Below are 23,793 nucleotides of genomic sequence, written 5' to 3' on the forward strand. Positions count from 1 at the left end.
TTGAGCAATCGACATTGACAACATAGATTCCATAAAATTATCATTTATCACAAAATATAAATGTTTTCAATATATATAAGATTTATTTATTAATTCTCGATAATTTACTAGTTTTTGCTTTTTATTTTTTCTTGATATTTTATTTAAAACATACTAATACAAAACTTTAATGCACATACAATGCGTAGAAAATTTACGTAACGTAAAGTTTAAGTGCAATTTTATTTTTATTCATAATAGAATTATTTATTATCACATAACAAAGCAACGCCACGTAATATCCAATAATCAGGACTTTTCATAGTTTGCAGCCAAAGTGGTGTTATTAATAACATGTAAGTTCTCTGAGGTTTTTTATATACGGGACACTGCAGAGGAAAATATTTACGTAAGAAATATATATACATATATTTTTTCTATATCTTATATTATTTAGAGTTTTATATATACATATATATAAAACTCTAAATATAATAGATAGATATATAAAATAGATATATATAATAATAGTTTTATATATATAATATATATTATATAATATATTTTATATATATATATATTATTATATCTATTTATATATCTATTTATATATCTATTTTAAATATGTATTTTATCTGTTTTATTATTTATAAAATTGTAGTTAAACATTTAAAGATCTATCAGTCATTTACCTGATATAATTTCGGACTTTTATCTGGAGCATTATGTAAAATAAAAATATGTATTACTGGCATTAATACATAAAGAACTTTATTTGCCGATTCACACAAATGGTTGTGTCTTCTATCCCAGCCAGCACCTTCCAGAAATAGTCCATAAACATAAACACCTTCCTGTTTAACAAATATCAGCATAATTTTTACGCAAGTTGTATATGTATGTTGAACTAATTATTATTGCATATACCAGTGGTGGTTTCTTAATCTCCTCTGGCATATTACGCAAAACTTCATTATGAAGCATAACATTATCCAAAGCCCATTTATGAGCCCGCGTTACTTCCTGCTTCATCGCCGTTAAAAAACCTGTAATTTCCCAGTTTTCAAATCAATCAAGCTTCATATTTTTATAAAATTGCATCAAGAACTCATTTAACATGAAAATTATGTTATTTACCTTGTGGATTAAAAAATCCGGTCATCCAAAACTTTGTCGGTCTCCCACTATACAGCCAAGTCGAGAATTGTTGGTTTCTCTCTAATAGTTCCGTAAACCAGAAGCCCAAGGAAGCGGATTCCCATGATCGAGCTTTCCAGATTCTTGGTATTTTCGCGTCGTATATATTATCGAGGGCATCTCGCAATTCCTTTAATGTACCGACATTTATTCGCTTTGAGAAATTGTGCTTTAACAACTGTATAATTAGAACTCTAACAAAATTACCTCGCTCATTATAATTACACCTCCTATAGCCAGCAGAAGATCCTTCAGTGTAATGCGAACTAATTTTATAACTACTTGTATCCTGTCGATCTCTTGCTTTAGAAAAATATTCATCGGGGCAGCATGATCCATTGCGTGTAATCTGCGATAACGTTAAAGAATTTCATCTTTATCAGATTCAAAAAATACGTCGTCATAACTTTATTGATCGCTCGCAAAAAAAAAAAAAAATAATAATAATAATTAATAGTTTAAGATAATAAACAAATTGACAAACCTGTCTTTGACTTGAAACATGTCGTACAATGCTGGAACTTTTTCTAGCATTTCCTTTGCCTGTCTTATAACAACAGCCTCGCGAGATTCTGCGCCAACAATACCCGCTTCTTTCGGCTGTACAGATATTATTGTATCTAATACAGTCTGCGTAGTGTTACTCTGATATCTACAATACAATGCACACATAATTTTTCAACTACTTTGCGTAACTCTGCTTATTCGTACATATCTTTCCTTTCTCGAAAAAAATATCTTACGCAATATCTGCATTTGGATGTAAACTATATACTTGCGGCGGATCTATGGTACTCATGGCATCTATCGCCTTTAAATAATCGCTCACTAGTTTAAATATCAAGAGAGGATAACCCTTGTAAAAAGCGAAACCTTCCGCAAAAAGCGTATCTGTAAACCATACTTTCGCAAAGGTATTTAACAGTCTTTTATCGTAATCGTCTGTAACACGTCCGCCGTATTGCACTTCACCTATCATATAACTGTAAACGTAATATATTTATACAATAGAAAATATTGACAGCATCATAAAAAAGGAAAGAAAGACAATGTGGAATTCTCATTTACCGCACAATCTGCCAATTTATACCGCGTTTCGCATCGTAATCATTCAAGTGATTATTTATAAACATGCTGGACGCCAACCAGTCCGCCGAGTTAAATTCATATGGTATATTCCATCCCAGTGGACCAAATTTTCGTCTTTCCTGAACAATCGTGTGCAGAAAAGACACGGTGTATATTAGCGGTATATATTGCGCGGCATCGCATTGATCCAACATTTCCTGATTCATACCACTATACGTCGCCAACAAACCTGCGCGTATTCCTAACGCAGAAAAATCATATTTCGATTATCCTGCTTTTACCATTTCCTTATACAGGCTAATGTTATATTTTTATTCAAAGAAGTAAAAATATAGATACCTTGCGGAGGTTCGCATGTATATTTTATAGACATTTGTAGCAAGGAAACGGGAAAGTCTTTGTGCGGTTCCGTCGTAATCCATACACGGAAATCCGGATGAGGTGCCTCTATCTCTAAAAGAAAGTTTGCTAATTCCGCCATGTACTCCAAGCCTAAATGACAATTCTGGCATAGAGCCCAAAAACCCTGCAAATTGTTTCAATTAAGGATATTTAAGAAACTTCTGTGAAAACAAAAAAAAAATTCTTCTGTATATTATATATATATACCTCAGTTTTCGCGCTATTAAGTAATCGACGAGCATGAACTTCTTGACCCTGTCCCATCGATATGCTTTTACAAACGATCTCCATCCTCTTTGCAAGATGCTCGATACTAGGTGTAGGATCCGACCCCATACTTAAGAAACAAATCATTGGCGTGTTTGGCCTTGACTCGCTATGCATCACGTCCAGAAGCGTAATTACGGGCTCTGCATATTTCGTTCCTAAGGACGACGCTATGTATTTCCTAGATTGCGACAACGTTCTGTCCATGCACCAAGCTCTATAAAATATTTCATTTCGTTTAACGTACACACAAGTGACATAGAAATATTTGAGATTTTGTATTCTCAATTAAATTTCCGAGAGCAATCTATCGATATTTTAAATCTTTGATTCGAGATTCAATTCGCGACCTTTGATTCGCTTTTCCGAATATTTTGTGCATTTTATACATGAAATATGTTTGCAATATGTTGCCGAATCCTGACTTTCAATGACAAGAATGTGTTAGAAGATTACCTAATTAAGAGCAATCGGCGAAACGTGTCCAAAGTATTATAACCATCTGGTATAACTTCCTCCTCTGGTGCTTCTTTGTCGAACCAATGTTTCCACACTTTCTCGGAAGCAGATAGTTGAGATACAATGTACTGAAATTGTCGCAATGACGAGAGTGCAATCAAATTAAGCCATGTCACATCTGTAATCCATTTGCAAGGTTTCGGATCGACCGCTTTTAGGTCCAATGCCGCACCGCCTTTAATAAAATATTGAAACTCTTCGTGCGTAATGTTGCCGCCTTGTAGATCGATTTTTAGTGTCATCAATAAAATGAACATATATTTGTGTATCTCGTAAAGTCCTCGTGCTTTGTATTTAAATGTATCGTACGTTAGATACTCGATAATGTAATTTATTCTTCTTTGATTGACTGGACTCTTCTCGGATCTAATAAAAAGAATTATGATTCAATATATATGTGTCAATAAGAAAAACAATGTATTTATTAATATTAAAAACATCTGTCACGACGTATTGCAGATTATTACGAAAATTCGTATTTACCTTTCCATTGAGATATCAAATCGTTCTAAGAATTGAACGAGGGACGTTTGGTACATGCAATTGACGTGCGGCATGTCACATATCAGGAAATATAAAACGCTACCACGCGTTGCAACCGGTCGGAATTCTTCGCGTGCTGTATCGATTTTTAATTCTGTATCCTTTGCGATACTCAGCTTTTCATTTACTTCCGCCGCTGTTTGTTTCGTGGTATTTAATACCGACATTAATTCAACGTCTTCTATCAAAGGGCCCTTTAGAAACATAAAAAATATCATAAAAATGATTATTAAATTTGTATATTTCACAGTTATTTAATTAACGCTTCAAAGAGAAACGCATACCTGTACGGTTCCCAATTTATGTAGAAGATTCGTTTCTAGCTCTTTAATCTTTCTATTATTTTCGGTTACATCAGCAATCAGTTGCGTTCTTTCTATTTCCAATTCCTTCCTTTCTGTTAAAATAACTCTTCCTAAAAGTTGGTCCTCTAGGCCTATGAACGTAAGACAATTTAAGTGTAAAAAATTAAATAAATATAATTTAAAAAATATATAAATTTATAAAACATTATAGCATAACATAATTTTACCTTTCATCGTAACAGTAAAATCGATTATAGACGCGCGGGCAAATATTTCGGGAGTATAAGAAGGATTTGGTAATTTTGTTGTAATATAAAGTCTAAAATCTTTGCTAACATCCACTTCTTTATCGCCTAATTTAACCTATTATAATAAATTAGGTCGAATGTAAAATTACACAGAAAAAAAAAGTACGAAAACTATCTTCTTACCTTTAAAGAAGTTCCTATTTTTATAAAATTCTTTTCCAGTAAATTATCTAATATTGGATCTAACTCTTCCCCTACATCTTGAATCAATAATGGTCGTCCTATAGATACAGAATCTTCTAGATGATTTCTGAAGTATTTGTGCGCAAACCATGTTATCTGGAAAATAATTTAAAATATTATATATCAAGTCGCATTTTATATTGTATTTCATTTTTTGATATTATATATCAAACCGCGTTTTATATTGTATTTCACATTTCGCTTTACTACGTACTTGTAAATCAAAATTCGCTTCTTTATTCTTAATCCATGTTTTGCCTTGCAATTGTGGATCAATCAAAAGAGGATATCTCGATGCTTTTGTTACAATTATCCCATTTTGAACAGACAATTCATCGGTCGGCAGGCCTTGCAAACTCCAATCGCCGATCTATATAATAAATTAAACATTTCTTGCACATTTAGCGAAAATTATTATTATATTTATTATAGTAGATACTGACCATAGCTGTATCTGTCAGTGTGTTAATGATATTTATAGTAACAGAAATTGGAATCTTTCTGTCTTGTATGAAGTTAAACCACTTCTTTTGTAAAAGAACTCGGAATTCTTGATTGAATGGCCCGCAGTAAGAAAGAAAGCCGGTAAATACCAACGCATCTCCGACAAGGCGGTCTGTTTCTGATTTAAATACAGCTACTTGTTCTGTCCATCTTACTCTCTCCCCAGACAATCCTTCTATCATGGCAGCCGCTGTATCCATTTTTGTTTGACAAACCACAGCTTGATTGATGATTATCTAATAATGAATATAAGATATATATATTACAATAACAATTACTTAATGTATTATTATTACTGTTATCATACTTGTCGTTCTTGCATCATGGCATCAAATTCACTTTGGACAATTTTTAAAGCGTTGTCTTTTTCTTTCAGCAATTCTTCAGACTCAAGCAAATTACTGTTGGCTTTCTCATACTTACTTTCTTCTATGACAAGATCTGCCTAAAAAAATTATATGCTCTTTCTTATTACATAATTTTTTAACATTATATATTTTTGACATTAATTAATTGATCAATGTTATTCTCAGGCTTAACAATTTTGGAGAAAACAAAGAAGAGAAAATGTTATACATTTAAATATGAAGCATTTTTCCCTTTAGTTACAAACTAGTAATTCACAATGGCTGTTTTTATATATTAATATGTATTAATGATTTATTAATCAGAGCATTATACCTTTAAAGGCAGCACGTCTTTATTTATTTCGTAAAAAGCAACCATAGAGATAGTCCACTGTATGAGACCCGCTACATTTCCACAGGCTTGCATTGCAGCTTCGTAAGTGTACATGTGAAAATTTAAGTATGGCATCATTAAATCGACAGTTTCAGCATTGATGTTATCCTTTGGAAAGTTTTGTAAATTATACAAAAATCTAGTATCAGCCAAGACCTGCAAGAAAATAATGCATGACTTAAAATAAGAAAGCATGTTACCTTATTTTAAAATTTGCGATTTTATCAATTAACAAAGATAGATTAAAAATGATTTAGAAATTAGTATACACTTACCTTTAATGATTCTCCCCATGAAGGTGTTAAAAATTGATGTTCGTAATCAGGTTTGACTGGTTCTAGCTTTCGTCCGAATAAAATCAAAACACAATCCATTATGAGTGTAATTAAATACGGTGGTTTAGCTAATTTACGAACAGTAGAAATGTCTGCTGCTTTTATAGTCTAAAATATAAGTATTGCTTCCAATAAATATTTGTTTTATAACAAAGGTGCTTGATATTATTGCTCATAATGCATCACACCTGTAATGCAGCTTCAGCTTCTAACAAGGCAGGCTCTGCGGCTTTCAATTTTTGTTCTGCAACAACCTTATCTTTCGCTATCACTTGTAGAATCGCTTCTGCCTCATCTTTCGACACTTGCACTTTTGCTTTCACACTCTCAGCTTCTCTCTTTTTCTCATTCACAGTAATGAGAATCTGAAAAAATGTTATGTTATTATATGTTATAAAAAGATAAAATTACAGAATCTAATAAAATTAATATTTTATAAAAATAATTCCAATGCTTACCGCTTCCACTTGAACATTTTTTGCTGCAATATCTTCTTGATTTTTTTCCAATTCTTTCCGCAATAAATCAACTTGATTAGCAGCATCAATTAATTTGCTTAAACCACTGGTCATACGAGAAGCAAGTGTATTAATGTTATCCAAACGTTGCTTATATAGCGTTTTATAGCTGTCGAGAAATGTTAAAAATGATTTTGGAGTCACATATACTTGACGTCGAAACCTGCGTTTATTAAAATTAAATTGATTTAATTATTTTTACATACAAATACTAAAAGAAATGAAAGAAAAATAAAGTAAAACCTGTCGAAATATTCTATACAGGTGTCGCTTACGTCATCTTGAATATCACCTACAACTTGCATTAATTGTTGCTTTACTTCTGGGCTACATATGACTTTATAGTTGCCTAAGAAATGTTCACCGACTGCGTATAATGCGTCCCTTGGCCATCTTAAGAACCAATTTATTGTGCAACCAGATATAAGAGCAGGAAATTTTAAAGCTCGAGATCTAAATTTTCCACTAACCTATATAAATACAATTATTAATTTAATTAACTTCAATTGACTTAATTTTATTTAACAATCCAAAATAAGAAATTTAGAAAACATAAAATCTCTTTTAATAGCGATAATAAAGGAGCTTACTGGTGAGAAGCATAAAACAATATGCAAATTATTTCTTGCTCGAGATATAAAATAATCATAAAGATTGTCTTGCGTCGGTGGTCGTCGAGGATCGTCCTTCTTCATTAGCGGAGTGACAATTGTCAAAATGTCATCTAACTCATCCTTTGGAAAAAGATTAGCCACTTCGCCGACACTTAGCACATTATTTATATATTCTAAAAATGCTTCGTCTTTTATTTCATTGTCGGTAAAAATAAATGTGAGGCCTTTTAAACCAATACCGGCGGTGCGGTATAATTTTCGCAAATCGTCCATCAAGCTAGCTACATTATAAATTCTAAAAATATAATTACATATATTATTTTTCCACACATTTTACTCGTATATGCATTTAGTTTTAAAAGTATTTGCATGATATTTTCATAAACATAATATACATGCGTACAAAGTAAAGATTTTAATGTATTTGATAAAATAATATATAAAATCAAAATTTCATTTAAATTTTATAATATTTTTCGTAATTAATTTTTATTTTCGCAATTTCTTCGATTCGTTTAATAAAATTCTAATACTTGCCTAGATAATGTTATTTGAAAAAAGTTAAATCCCGCAATAAAGGACGCCAGTCGCGTCAGACTCTGCTTGCCAGAACCTCCGATACCCACTAGCAATGCATTGCCTCTGGGAACTCCAAGTATTCTCGATATTCGTATTAAGTGCACCAGAGCGTCGTGGAAGAAGACCAAATCAAGATGCATGCCGCGTATGTATTCATTAAATTGCTCCATATTTTGTTGAACTTCGGTGATAACGGCATCGTAGCTACGAGAGACGTAGAGATATTAATGTGATTCTGCTTGTGAATCGACTGGACAAAAATCTCGGGATCGGAAGCTGTACCTTGGTATCTCCTCGTAAATCTTAGGTGCCTCGAATACAAAATCTTCCGGCTCGTCACCTGTCGGTTCTGGTGGTTCGCGCAAAAAGTTAACAAAATACGTCTCGACTGGAGAATAATATTGGAAATCTGGACCTAATATCTTCTCCGTAGCCCGTCTTAAAGTATTTTGAAACCATTCTTTATCGGCGGCAGTGATGAAGCTAAAAAGAAATCGGAGATTTATTGTCTTGCGCCGCGATAATTATATAAGCATAAAAATACTTCGTAAGAATAACGAACCGATCCGCTATCACGCGCGTGCATTCGTGCTCCCATAATTTCAGCAGTGTCGTTATAGATTCGCATTCGGCTCTTTCTATACGAAGTATTCCCTCCCAAATACGTGACAAATCACGTAAATTAAAGACGTAATGGAATTTTGCTGGAGTCGGTAACATTTTCACTTTGGTTTGCTGCCATAGTATTCGTGTCAATGGTATAAGCTTCGGCAAGAAATTGACGATGGTTTCGGAGAATCTCGTGGTGCAAAAGTAGCCTTGACCGATGACGCCTGCAATTGTTATAAATTCACTTGAATAAATTATCACGTTTTTTTATTGTGTTTCGCTAAACGTTTCCTTACTGAAAATTGTATCCATAGATTTATTGCACGGTAATGTGCAATTAAAAATATTGAATTGTCGTTTCAATCGCGCTGGGATATCGTTTCGTCCTCCACCCGGATGATGCATCGCGGCAAGTAACATAATATCTTGCATAGTGCAAAAATCGCCCGGTTTATCCAGGGAGTAAAATCCTTTGTATTCCATTAACTGACGAACAACCTCGTTTGTACTTTGATCGCCCCATTCGTTTATAGCTGGCATATTTATGTCGTCGATAAAAATGGTCATTTTCCGTCCACCAGGAGGACCATAAGTAGTACCCACTCGCTTTTCGACGTAACTTTCAAATACGCGCTGCAAAATAAGTTTTATAATAAAGTAAATCAGAATATAATTATATGAATCTTAAAATTTGAATTAAAAGTTTATTTACTCTCGGAGTTATTACCTGAATCATGTTAGGCGTGGATGCTGAAGAAAAGTTGAAAAACTTATTTAAATGATATTCAGGATCATGCCTAGACAAGTGGCTTTTCATCATTACGCTTTTTGCGGTACCCGCTTCGCCTATTATGCAATTAATTTATTATGCACACATAATTAATGTTAGTATATAATATACATATATATTAAAATTATCGAAAATATACTGAATTATTTACCTATTAAAAGTACTGCTTTTTCCTGCTTCGCTATAATATCGATTAGATATAATGTCCTTGTATTATCAACGTTAGGCACAAGAATAGTATGGTATTCCAAGATACGATCTGAAGGATATTCGAATTCTGACACCATTTTACTCCAATGTATCCATTTTCCGTCGTTTGATACTAGGTACTCAAAAATAGTTTCATCTTCCTATCGAATATTTATATGTCATAAAGAAATCAAGAATGCTGCATTTTTCAGCAAATTAAATAATATGTCATAAAATTATATATCATACGAACTGTATAACTCGGCCAGTTACAATTTGATTCATGATTTACAAGATACTCTTGTAATGCGAGTCGTCCATCGAGCTCTAATACTGCACCAAGGCTCCACATAAGAGAGAACAGGAAAAGTTTCTCGATATGATGCTCAGGCAATATTTCTGTAAATTGCGATTTTAATTAAGTATCTGATAAGTATTTTGTCAAACATTAAAATTTAATTATATATAAATCCTAACTTATTTTAATCAATTAATTACTACTGTGTAGATTATATGTCATATATTATTGAAAATATTAACAAAATATTAACAATATTAACTATACATTAACAACATATTAAGAAATAAGAGAATATGAGAAAATAGCAAAGATGCATGAAAAAAGAAATGCGTAAAAAAAGAAATGTAATCTGGTAAAGTGCTTGCTGTTTATAATGCTGATATTACATAGCCATTTCTAGTAAATAAATATTTGAATATAGAAGAAAATATCACATATTTACTGGTTGGATCAGAATTTCCGATATTCAAACCTTCCAATAGGTCGATACATTGCCGTATATAAAGCGCTTCTAAGAGCGTCATTTTAGTATGAAGCTTTGTTTGAACGAACGTATGCGCATCGTCGTATATTTTATGAAACAACATTCGTAACACTCTGGCTTCATTGGTGGAACATTTTTTAAGCCAACCCTATAAAAAGTATTGCAACATCGAAATGGGTTTCTGCGCGTAAAGATATCGCTATCACAAAACCTCGGATTTATATTACCTCTAAAATTGAATTCCATTTTAGCACAGAAGCACTAACAAAGACCATTCCCATGCGCGATATGGTCGCCGGAGACGCATTATCCACATTGTCAGGTTCGAACACTAATTTCGTATTCGGTGTCATTATAATACGATCTCCATTTGCTAATGTCAACGTTTTATTGTCATCCAGAACGGAATTTAAATTTTCAATCCATACTGCATCGACAGGACCGTCCAATACGATCCATAAATTCTCTGTTTTCTTCGTTTGCATAGATCTTCGCCATATAATAGAAAATATACCATCCGTCCAATCGTTCGTTGCAACATCGAGTTTTCCAAACATTTGAGATGCAGTTATCGCCTATCGATTTTTTTTAAATATTAATTTAGAGAAAAGTTATTTCTATGCTGAGAAATATTTAATGTATAGTGAAGAAATATTTAATAAACAAATACCAACTTTTGGATTCATTCTAATTTCCTTATGTGGCATACCCATCTCTGTTAGAGCTCTCATCAGCGCCCACATGCATCTTGTTTTACCAGATCCCGTTGGTCCCAAAACCATCAAACCATGACGAACGAGTGATGTTTCGTATAGCTAAAAACGAATAGCATTATCGTCATTCATATTTCTTCAATAATAAAATTTATATTAATTTTGCGTATATATCCCGCCCTTTAAAAGCATTTAAAATAATTTTTTTTCTCTCAGAAAGAGAGAATGGAAGAAATGAATATACGAACATACGAGAATATTATACATATATGTTTAATGTCAGATATATGTATATACCTGCACAGTTTTTAAATTCCATTCGCTATGATTCATTATGCCAAGGGCAACTGTAGCGTTAGCTATCGCTTTCTGTAATTCTGTATATATCTTCGTTGTTAGCTTAATACCCGGAAACATATCTTCAATAAGCGACATAAAAAGAGACTCATCTTCATCTACCAATTTGGATAGATTCATATCGCTAAAAAATTAACACAAAAATATATCATCTTTTTCTGTACTCAAATAATTTTTCAAAATAAGATATGTAACAATTGTGTGCTTTTATACCGTAATACTCTCATAAGCGTGGTCTCTTCGGAATCAGTGGGATGCGCGCGTTTTTGAGCACCGAGCGTGCGTAAACACGATAAAATGTTTCTTAATCCAAAATCATAATGCACTTGTTTGCTGAGCTGCTCCTCGCATAATTTATACAATGTGAAAAATTTCCGCGATAATACTATGTTCTCTTTGAAGCCGCATGCCGCGAGTTTTACTCGCATTATGATCTGTGCAAACGGAATTAAATTAAATTCACGCAATGTAACCATTACATTTCAAGTTTTATGTGCGAATATTATGAATTATAAATCCGGTTTACATTTGAAAATGTAACTGGTAATAATTTAATGTACAAAAGAGAACAGTAATAATAATTTTATTTTACCTGTCTGTCAGGAACCATCATAGCCACGCTTCTAAACTGTATTTTCAAATTTTCCGGTAACTCTTGTCGACCAGCATATCCAGGATTCATTGTAATAAATATACCGAATTCGTAGTTGAGTTTATAAGTTTCGCCATCACTGCAAATAAAGTTCATATCAGTTTATTAGAAATGTAATGTCATCTATAATTTAAAGATACAAATGCCATTCAATAAATTGATATATATTAACGAATGAAATAAACAAATTAAAAAGACATGATAAAATTTTATACGAAGATATAAATTTTTTAAATGTTTTTCACATAAAATAACAAGAAATAATTTTACATAATAAACAATTGTTTGGAAAATTGTTTTTGTACCTAAACAAGAAACTCATTTTTCGTTCTTTTCGCGCATTAAGCACAATTGCTGTTTGTTGTGCGGCAACAGATAATACTGGTAGATCAATTCGATTAAATTCGTCAAAACATCCCCAGCTACCGGATTGCGCTAATCCCTTAAATATCCTGCCTAAACCTCGAAAATCCATTTGATCGGAGCAATTAAACACCACCACATATTTTCCTAGCGCTTTCCCCATGTCTTTCGTTGTTTCTGTTTTACCTGTGCCAGCAGGGCCCGTGGGATTCCCACCGAAATTCATTCCTAAGAGAAATATTTGCAGGGATGATAATAAATGATGGAACGTAAATAATCGTAAATAAATGCCACTTCTCTTTTGGTACACGTATCATACCTACAGCCTGCGCTAACGTTATATAACATCTGTCTGTGAGCGGCGTAATTGCAAGTCGATCTGTACAACCCAAAAATTCATTTTGATAAATAAATTCCACATCGGTTATTTTAACTTGGACCTCCTCTGAATCCTCGTTGTAATAAAATCGACACTGTTTTAACCATTCAAAATCATATATATTCCGAATTTTAAGACGACACAGTTCATCAAATATGTCTCTAAAAGATTTATTTACGCGATTTAACAATCCTTATTATTTTGTAATTATCATATTAAAAATAAATATTTTTTAAAGCAATACCTTTGATGCACATGTATTGTTATTAAACATTCGTACTTTGCTCTAGAATATTTTGTAAGATCCTTAACGGTTACTTCTATAAGACTATTTAGCAAATCTAAAAACCACTGATTAGTCCTTTTCATTATCGTCCTGTCACGTTTAGCTGTTGTGACTGCTTTTTCCGAATTACGTGTCCACAAAACTTGTAATCCTAATAAACCCACCTGCAACAAATAAAAATATGATTAAAACTGTACATTGAATTTTTGTGAATTTGAATTATATAACTAATAAATATATAATCTTTGTTCTAATTATGTTCTAATTATATTATATATAATATATTTTGTGTATATATATATATACATCGTCTTACTTGTAAAACAGAGTTTTCTATCAAAGACAAGATGTCAAATTCAGGTGTATTGAATGACTGCAATCCTAACGAAATTACGGCGCCAACAGATTGTTGATGGACCGCTAATAAAATATTTAGCCAATTCTCTACGCCTCCTGTACATGCGACTTCTTTTTCTAATACTATTTCTTCATTTTCTCGCGAGTACATTGCTACAATCTTTTCATATTCCTTTTCGGAAAACTTCAGCTATAAAAAATATAATAAACTCTCTCTCATACATGCTATATAAAACTACAGAAACAGTAAAAATTATTTTTGCAAATTATACGGAATTGTTGTATCTCGTATATCATAATTATTTTATTTTATTGATGCATTAGACTTTTTTTTTATCTTATTATTTATACCTTTGCTATATTATCGAAAAATCCATCAAGATAATTCTGTATTGTGTGACAATCCGCTGCTTGTCCAAGTATCTCCAACAAGGTAGGGTCCGATATAAAGCAGAATCTCGGAAAAATAACTCGTTTGGTCTCCAGATAACTACATTAATAGAATGTGTTGATTAAACTTGACAATTTAATTCAAATGTAAATTACATTGTTTTGCTGATAATATGTGTACCCGCTAAGAGATTTCTGGCACGACTCTAGTTGTTCTAATAAATGAGGTAAAAACTGACTCATAGTTTCATCTTCAGTACACGTTTCCACTGCATTCAATTTCTCATGAGCGCGAAGCATAAGCTTGACCCAAGCTTTGTCAATGGTCTAAATAATAATAATAAATGTTTAGATTATTTTTAATTAACAAGATTGCAATTTTCTCGTAAAGTTTTTTTTTACATTAAAACGCTTCGCTTCAGTAGGCAGTTGCTTTGATATGTCACCGCCGATAAATACTGCTTCCAGATAAGCCCATAGATTCTGCACCGTTAACCATTTCGCTAATATTTCTAACGTATTGCTAAGCTTAGTCTGCCATAACTGAATATCTTTCTTAAACGGTATGTTGTAACTGCAAATATTCAATCAATATATAAAGAATATTTTATTTTAAACCAAATATGTATGTGATTTTAGTTTTTCAAATATATAATAATTATTTTTTTACCGATTTGCCAGCAAGGAACTTATGATCATTAAACTGTCTTCAAGCTGTGCTATTATTTCAGCCGTTTCGATACCTTTTAACAATAATTCGCCTCTTTGCTTGAAGCTGGCAAATTGCAGATTCACAATCGCCCAATCTGCAATTGTCTGCTTCAATTTAATTTCAATATCTTGTTCTTTCACTGCACTAATACATATGTCCTATAATGTACAAATATGCCATTTATACTTTGTAGAAAAAATATAATTTAAATAATAAATAACATAATTATTAAATTTTGCAATTTATTTAGATATACCTCCACATCATCTTTGTATTTTAGCAATGGTGCTTGCATAATGTTTGCCAAGGTAAAAGTTTCAGATTCCACATCAAAAAAATATTGACACAGCTTAGATAATTTTTTCCAATGTCTGTCTTTCATAGCTTTATTAGCCATCATTTCTAATAATGGACACATTTCAGTAAAATCATCGATCTTCTTTTTTAAATCAATATACGCGGGCCATTCTCTCATAGCTTTAGGTAATCTTCGGCATCTATATTTTAATTATAGTATATTGTAGTATTTTATTACAAAAATTTTATATAAGTTTATATAATTAAATTCTAAATAAAACAATTCTTACTTGTTTTGAAAATCGGTCAATTCAGTTTCAATTGCCTCGATGTCAATTTCGGACCATGGAATATCATAATAATTGTCAACAGTGCGCATAACTTGTAAGTATAATGTATACAATTTTTGCAATAAAGTAATCTCTCTTTTTCTTTGTTGCAATACTGGATACTCCGTTATTTCTATACCGAATAAGCTTTCACCACTGCTGTAGGTTTCATATCTTTCCCATAATTCTTCAAAGCGTGCTTGGAACAGGATGAGTCTTGAAATCGGTATTACATGAAAAATAAAATATTATTATCAACATATTGTTTTATATAAATAAAAAACATTATTTTTTATTAGTAAAAATTTGTATTAGAATTAAATTTTCTCTTAATATCGATATACAATAAACTTACAAGCATTTTTATATAAATATTAAATAATAGTGAAACATTATACCGTTCACTGGCTTCTTTTGCAGGTATTCCTTCAACCATTGGACCATTAAGTTCAAAATCAATGTTAAATTGAGCCACTTTCTTTTTAAGAACTGCAACTCCTTCAATAAGTTCATTTTTCAATGGCTCTTGCATCTCGCATATAACTGCTTGAACTTGTTTTGTCTACAAAAATATAAATATTTATCGCGGAGATATATATGAAAAAAACATTTTACTTTTAAAGCATAATTTCTATTAATTTTAAACAACCTAAAATATACAAATATTGAATAGAATTAAATAAAAGCAACAGAAATATAATTTAAATATAATTTAATACCATATTAAGCATGTTGCTAAAATTATATCTCAATCCATCTACTATATCTTGATCTTCCTTCAATATATCTATGTCAAATCTTCCTAACAACGTGTAAGTCTCTTCAATCAGAATTAGTTCCATATCTAATAATATGAAGTCATCTCGTATTTCCCCCAAGCATTTCATTGCAACTCTAACATCATCTAAATCTTTAATATGCCTTGAGAGAACTTTGTTCTTTTCAGAAATATAGTCTGTTATAGTTTGCAATTTTTTCTTGTAGCTATTTAATAAACAAATACCCAACGATTTCTTCCACGCATTTGATTCAACGAGGAATGCTAATTTTAATTTATCTGCAAAATAATTATTTACAGTAATATTTAAAATTTATTTATTTTACTCCATTGTTTTAATATATTTAAATTGAATATTAATATAATTATTACTATTATTATTCTAATGAGACAAGTGTACATAAAATATGATTTGCTAAAAAGATAATATTTCTAACAACATTAATATACATATTTATATATTGATACATACATACTTGTATTGATTTGAAGAGGACCAAGTATATGCCGATCAGGTAAATTCCTAATTTCTGCCATTAGATCTTCATATTCCATAAACTTTTCTTTAATTTCTTGTAAAAAAGGTTTGGAGTCCACAAACGCTTGTATAATCTCATTTCTATTTTCTGCCCATATGTAGGAATATCGTAAATATGACTAAAAATAGATAATTATATATTTAATGTTATTTAATAATTATATATAATATATTTTATATATAGTATCTATATAAATTATTATATACATATAGCTGTAAATGTAATTGAATTATTAATTATAATAAATTTCCATACATTGCCAACTTTGGAAACATCATCTCTCAACATTAATATTAAGCCTTGTAGACTCATTGAGCTTCGTATTATCTCTTTGTGATCCGATACACTTTGAAAATAGGTATTTAGATCTTTTTTATCTACTTGATACAAAAATTAATGTAATAAATGTAAATGATTAAAGATACGTTGCGCGCGTAAACATCTACTTTCTTTATCAGTAATTGCATAATTTATTTAAAAAGCTTTTTAATATTGATACGGTATTGATAAAAAATGCATCGATTTTTTTCTCTTTCTTCTTTTAATAATAATATTACATATGTTTATTTAATATTTAATTTGATTTAATGTCACAATATTATACTTAATCTTACCAAACGCTTTAGTTTGCATATTTTTAGAATATCGTTGTCCCCACATAAACACTTTCTTATGCGTTTTTATAATATTTGTTATAACTTTACCGAAGTAGTTTTGTAATTCTTCTATCGATGGGGTAATAATAATATTCGGTATTTGTAAAATAAAATATGTCATCATAATTGGAATTTCTTGCTCTATTTCAAGATCTTCAACTAACACGCTAAAATATAATTCATATAAATTTACGTTTTTTATTATACATTAAAACCACAAAATATAAATATAAATATAGATATAAACATGACAAAATAGAAATATAGAAAATAAATATAAAATAAAATATATGAAATAAATATAAATATGTATAAAAGTGTACATTAAAATACCTCATAACGGTTGCTTTTTTCTTTAATAAATCTAATGAATTCTTCGTACCCTTTACTAAGGCTTCTATCAATTTATTATTGAAATGTGCAAAGAGTTCTATGCACTCATTGTGTATTTGAGTTATTTTAACTGTACTCGTTCTTTCGATATGGCCAAAGCCTATATTTGATTAACAATAAGTCAATTATTCATAGTAACAGAATAATACGCAACGTTATAATCATTCTCTAAATAAATACAATACCGGGTTCGAAAGGTCCTTCTATTAATTTGTTTTCGAATCCCACTTGTCTTTGAATTTTTTCAGGATCCAGCCAATCATATTTAATATCTTGCACAGTAGGATCAGTTATATGATCCATAAATTTATTAATAATCATGAAAACAGCTTTCTCCGCCGCCGAAGATTTTATCTCTAACTCAATTGCTATTTTATCTCGAAAAGCTATGTTATCGGCTAAAAGTTGTTCTGGACTTTTCGGATACTCATTTAATTGAAATAACATTGTTTCCGCAATAGATTCAAATACTTCATCCACTCTCGCTTCTTTCATATCTGTCACTTCCTTCACAAATATCTCTGCATTTTGTATCGCTTCCTCTATATTAGCACAAACTTTAGGAATCTTTAACGAAGACCACGTAATAACTGACAAACAAGGATAAAAAGCAATCTCGAGATTGACGAGGGCAATCTTCATTAAATGTAAAAATATAATCGGGATGGATCGTCTACATAAATAAATAATAAATGTATAAATCTATACATATATATATGTATATATATAATCTTAGATCAATAATTATTAAGTAAATTTATGTACCTAAGGGAATCATTTCTTCTAACCAATTTTTTCACTCTCTCATAAGATAAAAATATATTCTCTTTACAAATAATTAAAATTTGTATAAAATCCGGTACTTCCAATCCAAACTTAGACATATGCTCCGATTCCCGTATCACTTCATATATGTAAGAATCGAAATTTAAATGGTACTTATTTGTTTTTGGATGACGCACAAGTATAGGTGATGATAATGCAAGACGAACCTAGAGATATAATTATAAATTATAAATTATATCTCTGTCTAAATTTTAAAACAAATATATTAAAAAAATATATATAAACATATATATACGTATAAGCAATTTTCAAATTTTGTTATCTTAAAACATTTAAAGTTTACTTTTTTTAATTTTTATAGCATCGTCATTTTAAATTCTTTTTAATGTAAATTTTGATTAGAAAAAATACTATATATTGATTAAATCTATTTTTTCCTAAAAAGAAGAGGATACATTTATCTAATTTTAAATTGCAAATAACTTTGGAAATTCTCGACTAATATCCCAATTAGCTTAAGTAATAATGTTACACTTACAATATCAGCTGAATCATACCACGCTTTATGATATATTAATTCGTAATGAATAAATACACCGACGAGTGTATTATATATTTTAGTACACTTCTGCAGAGAATCATGCATAATCACTCTCTGGTGCGATCTAAACATACTCATAGGAATCTCAATGCGATTATATAATTGCCGAATCCACAAAATTCTACCAGTGATAGATGGAATGTTTCTTGGTACAGGTGGATCGGATCTATCCTCATTATATCTATCGCGAATATCTTCAATTTCTCGTTCGTACATTGCGACAAGTTCTAAACACTTTCTATCAATTCTCAGTTGCTTCAGATTTAATTTTTGAAATCTAAAAGAGAACATATAATGGATTAAAATATATTCTTATATATGACCAGATAATATGTACACAGAAAAGTTTGCACATGTATTACCTAGCTACCAATTCTAAACTCTGCGTTATATTTGGTACAAGAGAAACGCAATTATGGAAAAACGTTCTAAGTTCTATATCCATCTCTGCTACGTTCTTTTTAAATTCATCGTAATCAGAATCAAAATACGGTTTTCTGTGATCCAAAGGATCATACTTCTGCAATGAAATATTTTTAAAATAATTTGTATACTTTTGCGCATATGTGTCAATTCCTTCTATGGTCGAACTATGCAGAATGGAGTACATTCGTGTTGTTTCAAGGATATCCATGATCTATGTTATATATCGAAAATAAGTTACTATAATAACATGACTCTGTACGCAGATATTATGACTTACTTTCACTTTTATTTATTACTTACTCACCTTTATTAATCTTGTCTTAAAAGTGCCAAACTTTCCAAAAACATACATTTCGGATATCTTAAAAGATTTTTCATCTGGGGATTCTTCGACCTTTTTGCACATATCATTGTAACACTTATGATATGTCTCGCAAAGTTTAATACAATCCTGCATAACATAATTACACTAATTTTATTGTTTTAATTATAAAAATTATTAATTTTAAAAATTTAGGAGAAATTAATTTAAAAAAATAGAAGACATTAATTTTATATTTTTGTTTAATATTCACCTCTATTTTAGATATCATAATATATTTCGACTCATCCCAAATGCTTAGTTTTCCATTCTCTGTCAAATACGCTTTACATGCTAATATCATTTGATTTGTTATCTGAATAAAAATAATAAATCAATACAATAGAATAAAAAATAAAGAACTTATAATACTTGATTATGAATTGTGATTAATTTTTTGCAATTAATATACTCAAAAGAATAATTTAAATTATAATTAATAATTAATGTTAAAGAAAAATACCTTTATATATACTGCAGTTACCATCTTTCTCGTATTAAAAAATCGCGAAGTAGCATAAATCATTCTTATTGCATACATGAGAGCGGGTAAATGATCTCCAATTTTCGTTGGATCTAATCTGTACAACGGTTGTGTAAATTTTTCTAAGGCGTATAAATACTTTACATTATCTTGCGATAGAATATGTATCTTTATCACATGATTTTCTAATATCTTCCATTTCTATATAGAGAAATTAATTAATTTAAATTAATTATTTATATATTGTTATTATATTTATTATATAGTTATTATATTATATATTTATAATTTATTATTTCTTATTCTTTTCTAATAATTCTTATATGTATATATAATATATAATTTTTAAAATATTTATTAATATTTAATTGTTTCCCTTGTTATCCAACAATATTTTTATTTCATATATATAGATATAATATTAACTTCAATGTATTACGGATTTATACCTTAATAAATTTTGATTTTGCTTCTGTTAAAAATTGTATAAACGCTTGAGTATAAGGAGACTTGATGTGATTCATTATCGATGAAAATTGAGCGAATAATCTTCTCCAATACGCAAGTTCCGCGGACGGTCCTACAGTTTCAGTTTCTCTGCGCAATTGTTGACTCTCGACAATGGCCTGTGAGAAATCATTTTTTCTTTAAATTTTATTAAAAATATTTAAAAATATAGTCGATAAAAATCATATACCCGTTCCATCAATTTTTCCCATATTTTAACATCAGTCTCTGCTGCTTCGATTATATTCGGTTTACGAATGTTTTCACTAATATTTTCAGGCAGCGCCAAATATTTATGATAAAAATCCCAATTAATTTGAAACCATGTTATATTTTCCAAATCTATCTTTGTCACTATAAAAAGAAAAAAAGATTATCACGCATCTAGAAAAGATATATCCATAATTGCGATAACTAAACAAATACAAATCATAAGCTACTTACTATTAAGAAATTCACAAAAATCTCTAAAATCGCCTATAAAATCGTCCTTTATCTTTTCGCCAGCTTCGCTTCTCGACAATTCTCCCCATTGCACATTAGCAGCTAATGTTCGTGCATGTAAACGTGAAATTAAATCAGATATACCTGCCAGTGCACTGTGTGATATATGATTTACTTCGGCATAGGCATAATACGTTTCCTATATGGAAGATAAAATAAAGGGCAGCATGAAAAATATTGGAGAAAATCATAAAAAAGCAAGGATATATATAAATTGCATACTCTAAAACCTAATACAATCTCCTGTGTATTATTAATTTGAAAGTACTAAATTATAACTTTATATTTTATAGATTCATATTGCTATTAATCAAAAAATACGATTGTAGATTTAATAGTTCACGAGAGCATTAGCTTTTTTTATGTGAGATTGACTTACGTCAAGTAACTGCTTGACTCCAAATTCAAAATTTGACTTTAATCGATAAACTATGACGCATTTGCCGGAAAATTCTTCGGTAGTACCATCCGTTATGCAGCAACGTATAACTTGCTGTTCTTTGCTAAATTGCGGAATCCATCGCCCAGATTCTGTGATCGTAAGTCTCGTGTATAATATCACGATGTAATATAAAAGAACGTAATTATCGCGTAATTAATGTCACATATTAAATACAATGATCATTTTGTACCAAGTGCCGGGGGACTCATAGGTTGAAGATAGACAATAATAGCTTGTTTTCCACCCTCGGCGAAAAAACTGCTAAATACGTTCACGTATTCGTCTTTATCGAGAATTCCTTCTTCCAGCACTTCAGCATCTGTACTCAAAATATATGCCACTGTCTCCAAAACATGTCTATGTGTAACTTTTAGCAATCCTTGCCTGGCATTACGAATCTCTTTGAATTTTGCCTAAAATAAAAGTATTTAATATACTAAAAAACAATTTTTTTTTTAAATCGCATAACATGTTAACGAAAAGAGATTTAAATGTTGTTAACATAAATATTTCTTTTAATTGTCTTTATTTTTATATTTACTTATTATTTATTTTTTTATACGTTTATTCATTTTTTTTATTACTTTGTTAATCTGATAAAGATTAACAAGCATTTCTCTTTGTGTTTGGTTATATTAAATACTGTAAAAAATATTCGAGAACAAATGTATGTTTAAACTACTTGGAAAAAATATTAAACTCATAAAAGTACTTACAAGTCGCTCCTTTGTACTCTCCGTAGGCAAATCTTCCCGTGCACCAATTCTTCTTTTCACTAATTGTGCAATTCGTTGATCAATAGCTGGTTTCGTGTAATCTCGCGATGTTAGATACGCGTTTGCCATTATTTTAAAAAAGGGCAAAAAATTGTAAATATTGCGACGATAAAAAAACTTTGACGAAGCTTGAAGAAAAGTATAACTTCAACTATATATGTATAAAACACGTTTGATATTGACAATTCCTTATGCATTGATCGGAAATTATGCATATAAAGCAGAATGAATAAACAAATGAATGCGACTTAGCATATTTTTACAATGCTTTTATTAAAGTACCAGCACAGGTAAAATAAAATAAAATACATGAATACGCAGACCATTTATCTGTTTAATTATTTTAATTATTAATTATTATTATATAAAATATTTATTATTTATAAGATGTTTATAATAAGTAATATGTTCATATAAGTATTCCTTTTCCTTTTGTTTTACAAAAAAGTATATTTAAAAAATCTTTAAAAAATCTTGAAAATATTTAAAAAATGTATTATAAAAAGAATTTATTAATATATAATTATTTTAGATAATGAAATGCACACATAAGAAAATTTTTCAATCTAATTTCATTAATTAATTACAAGATAGAAATACGTAAATTAGAAATCTTAAGAGAGTTGAACAGTTTTCGGAATATTAATTTTAAGAATGTAAAATATTATGAATTTATTTTATAAATTAAACCTTAAATAATTTTTAAAGTAATCTGATTCTTATTTTTTAATCAATGTTCAGACTAAAGTAATTCATCGATTTTTTTTAATTTTACCAAGCATAAACTCATGTATAAGCTTTGCCATAAAAAATAGCTAACAAAAAATCAAGAATTTCTTTAACCAATAAATTTCTTTACCTATAAATATATTTTACAGATTGTGTTAATATCATATTGTTTTAATTATAATTTTCATAAGAATAAACACATATATATATATATATATATATATATATATATACTTTATAATTGTATGCAAATATATAAAAATAGAATACAATCCATAATTTTGTTATCTGTGTATTACTATTGGCATTACATTGATATTATATTATTCTGTTATGTGTCTTTGAAATAAATTGTAAATATGAGCGGTAACTTATTTTTTAGGATAAACTAGAACAACACAAGCGCGCGCTACGCGCGCGCCATTCTTCGGTTTTATGTTTATTAAAAAATAATATAAAATTTGTTTAAACTCGATTAATATTTTTTCATAGAAATCAACTGATTAAAGCGTTAATTTGG

General features: G+C 29.9%; 1 protein-coding gene across 1 annotated transcript; it reads right to left on the reverse strand.

The window, feature by feature from the left end:
• Positions 1-242: 242 nt before the first annotated feature.
• Positions 243-22,613, reverse strand: Kl-3 (dynein heavy chain 8, axonemal kl-3). The gene is made up of 66 exons (XM_083034019.1): positions 22,485-22,613; positions 21,959-22,181; positions 21,706-21,857; positions 21,267-21,465; positions 21,013-21,176; positions 20,765-20,941; positions 20,295-20,516; positions 20,046-20,147; positions 19,775-19,921; positions 19,407-19,681; positions 18,982-19,321; positions 18,423-18,649; positions 17,843-18,330; positions 17,598-17,757; positions 17,223-17,431; positions 16,864-16,985; positions 16,546-16,726; positions 16,011-16,348; positions 15,690-15,853; positions 15,253-15,507; positions 14,922-15,162; positions 14,624-14,823; positions 14,356-14,527; positions 14,135-14,280; positions 13,915-14,053; positions 13,523-13,753; positions 13,165-13,370; positions 12,861-13,081; positions 12,484-12,769; positions 12,119-12,257; positions 11,740-11,960; positions 11,467-11,650; positions 11,131-11,271; positions 10,684-11,031; positions 10,415-10,604; positions 9,925-10,070; positions 9,634-9,832; positions 9,420-9,538; positions 8,989-9,325; positions 8,646-8,916; positions 8,366-8,566; positions 8,042-8,287; positions 7,481-7,799; positions 7,134-7,360; positions 6,831-7,053; positions 6,561-6,737; positions 6,313-6,480; positions 5,978-6,193; positions 5,604-5,741; positions 5,236-5,532; positions 5,007-5,162; positions 4,733-4,888; positions 4,529-4,664; positions 4,281-4,432; positions 3,937-4,190; positions 3,391-3,819; positions 2,875-3,151; positions 2,605-2,791; positions 2,245-2,506; positions 1,920-2,159; positions 1,661-1,828; positions 1,384-1,525; positions 1,117-1,306; positions 907-1,025; positions 672-833; positions 243-368 (listed from the first exon to the last, which is right to left on the reverse strand). The coding sequence occupies exons 1-66, from the start codon at positions 22,611-22,613 to the stop codon at positions 243-245; spliced, it is 13,779 nt and encodes a 4,592-aa protein (XP_082890145.1).
• Positions 22,614-23,793: the final 1,180 nt, after the last annotated feature.

The sequence above is a fragment of the Prenolepis imparis genome, unplaced genomic scaffold (genome assembly GCF_030444845.1).
Source record: "Prenolepis imparis isolate NDT839.2.m4 unplaced genomic scaffold, iyPreImpa1.0 SCAF_1, whole genome shotgun sequence".
NCBI lineage: Eukaryota > Metazoa > Arthropoda > Insecta > Hymenoptera > Formicidae > Prenolepis > Prenolepis imparis.

Coding starts and splice junctions, on each gene's coding strand:
- Kl-3 (XM_083034019.1), bottom strand. CDS start 22,613: ATGGCAAACGCGTATCTAACATCGCGAGATTACACGAAACCAGCTATT. Junction 20,517..20,764: donor CAAAATCAAAATTTATTAAG/GTATAAATCCGT, acceptor TTCTCTATATAG/AAATGGAAGATATTAGAAAA. Junction 834..906: donor AGATTAAGAAACCACCACTG/GTATATGCAATA, acceptor TTTGTTAAACAG/GAAGGTGTTTATGTTTATGG.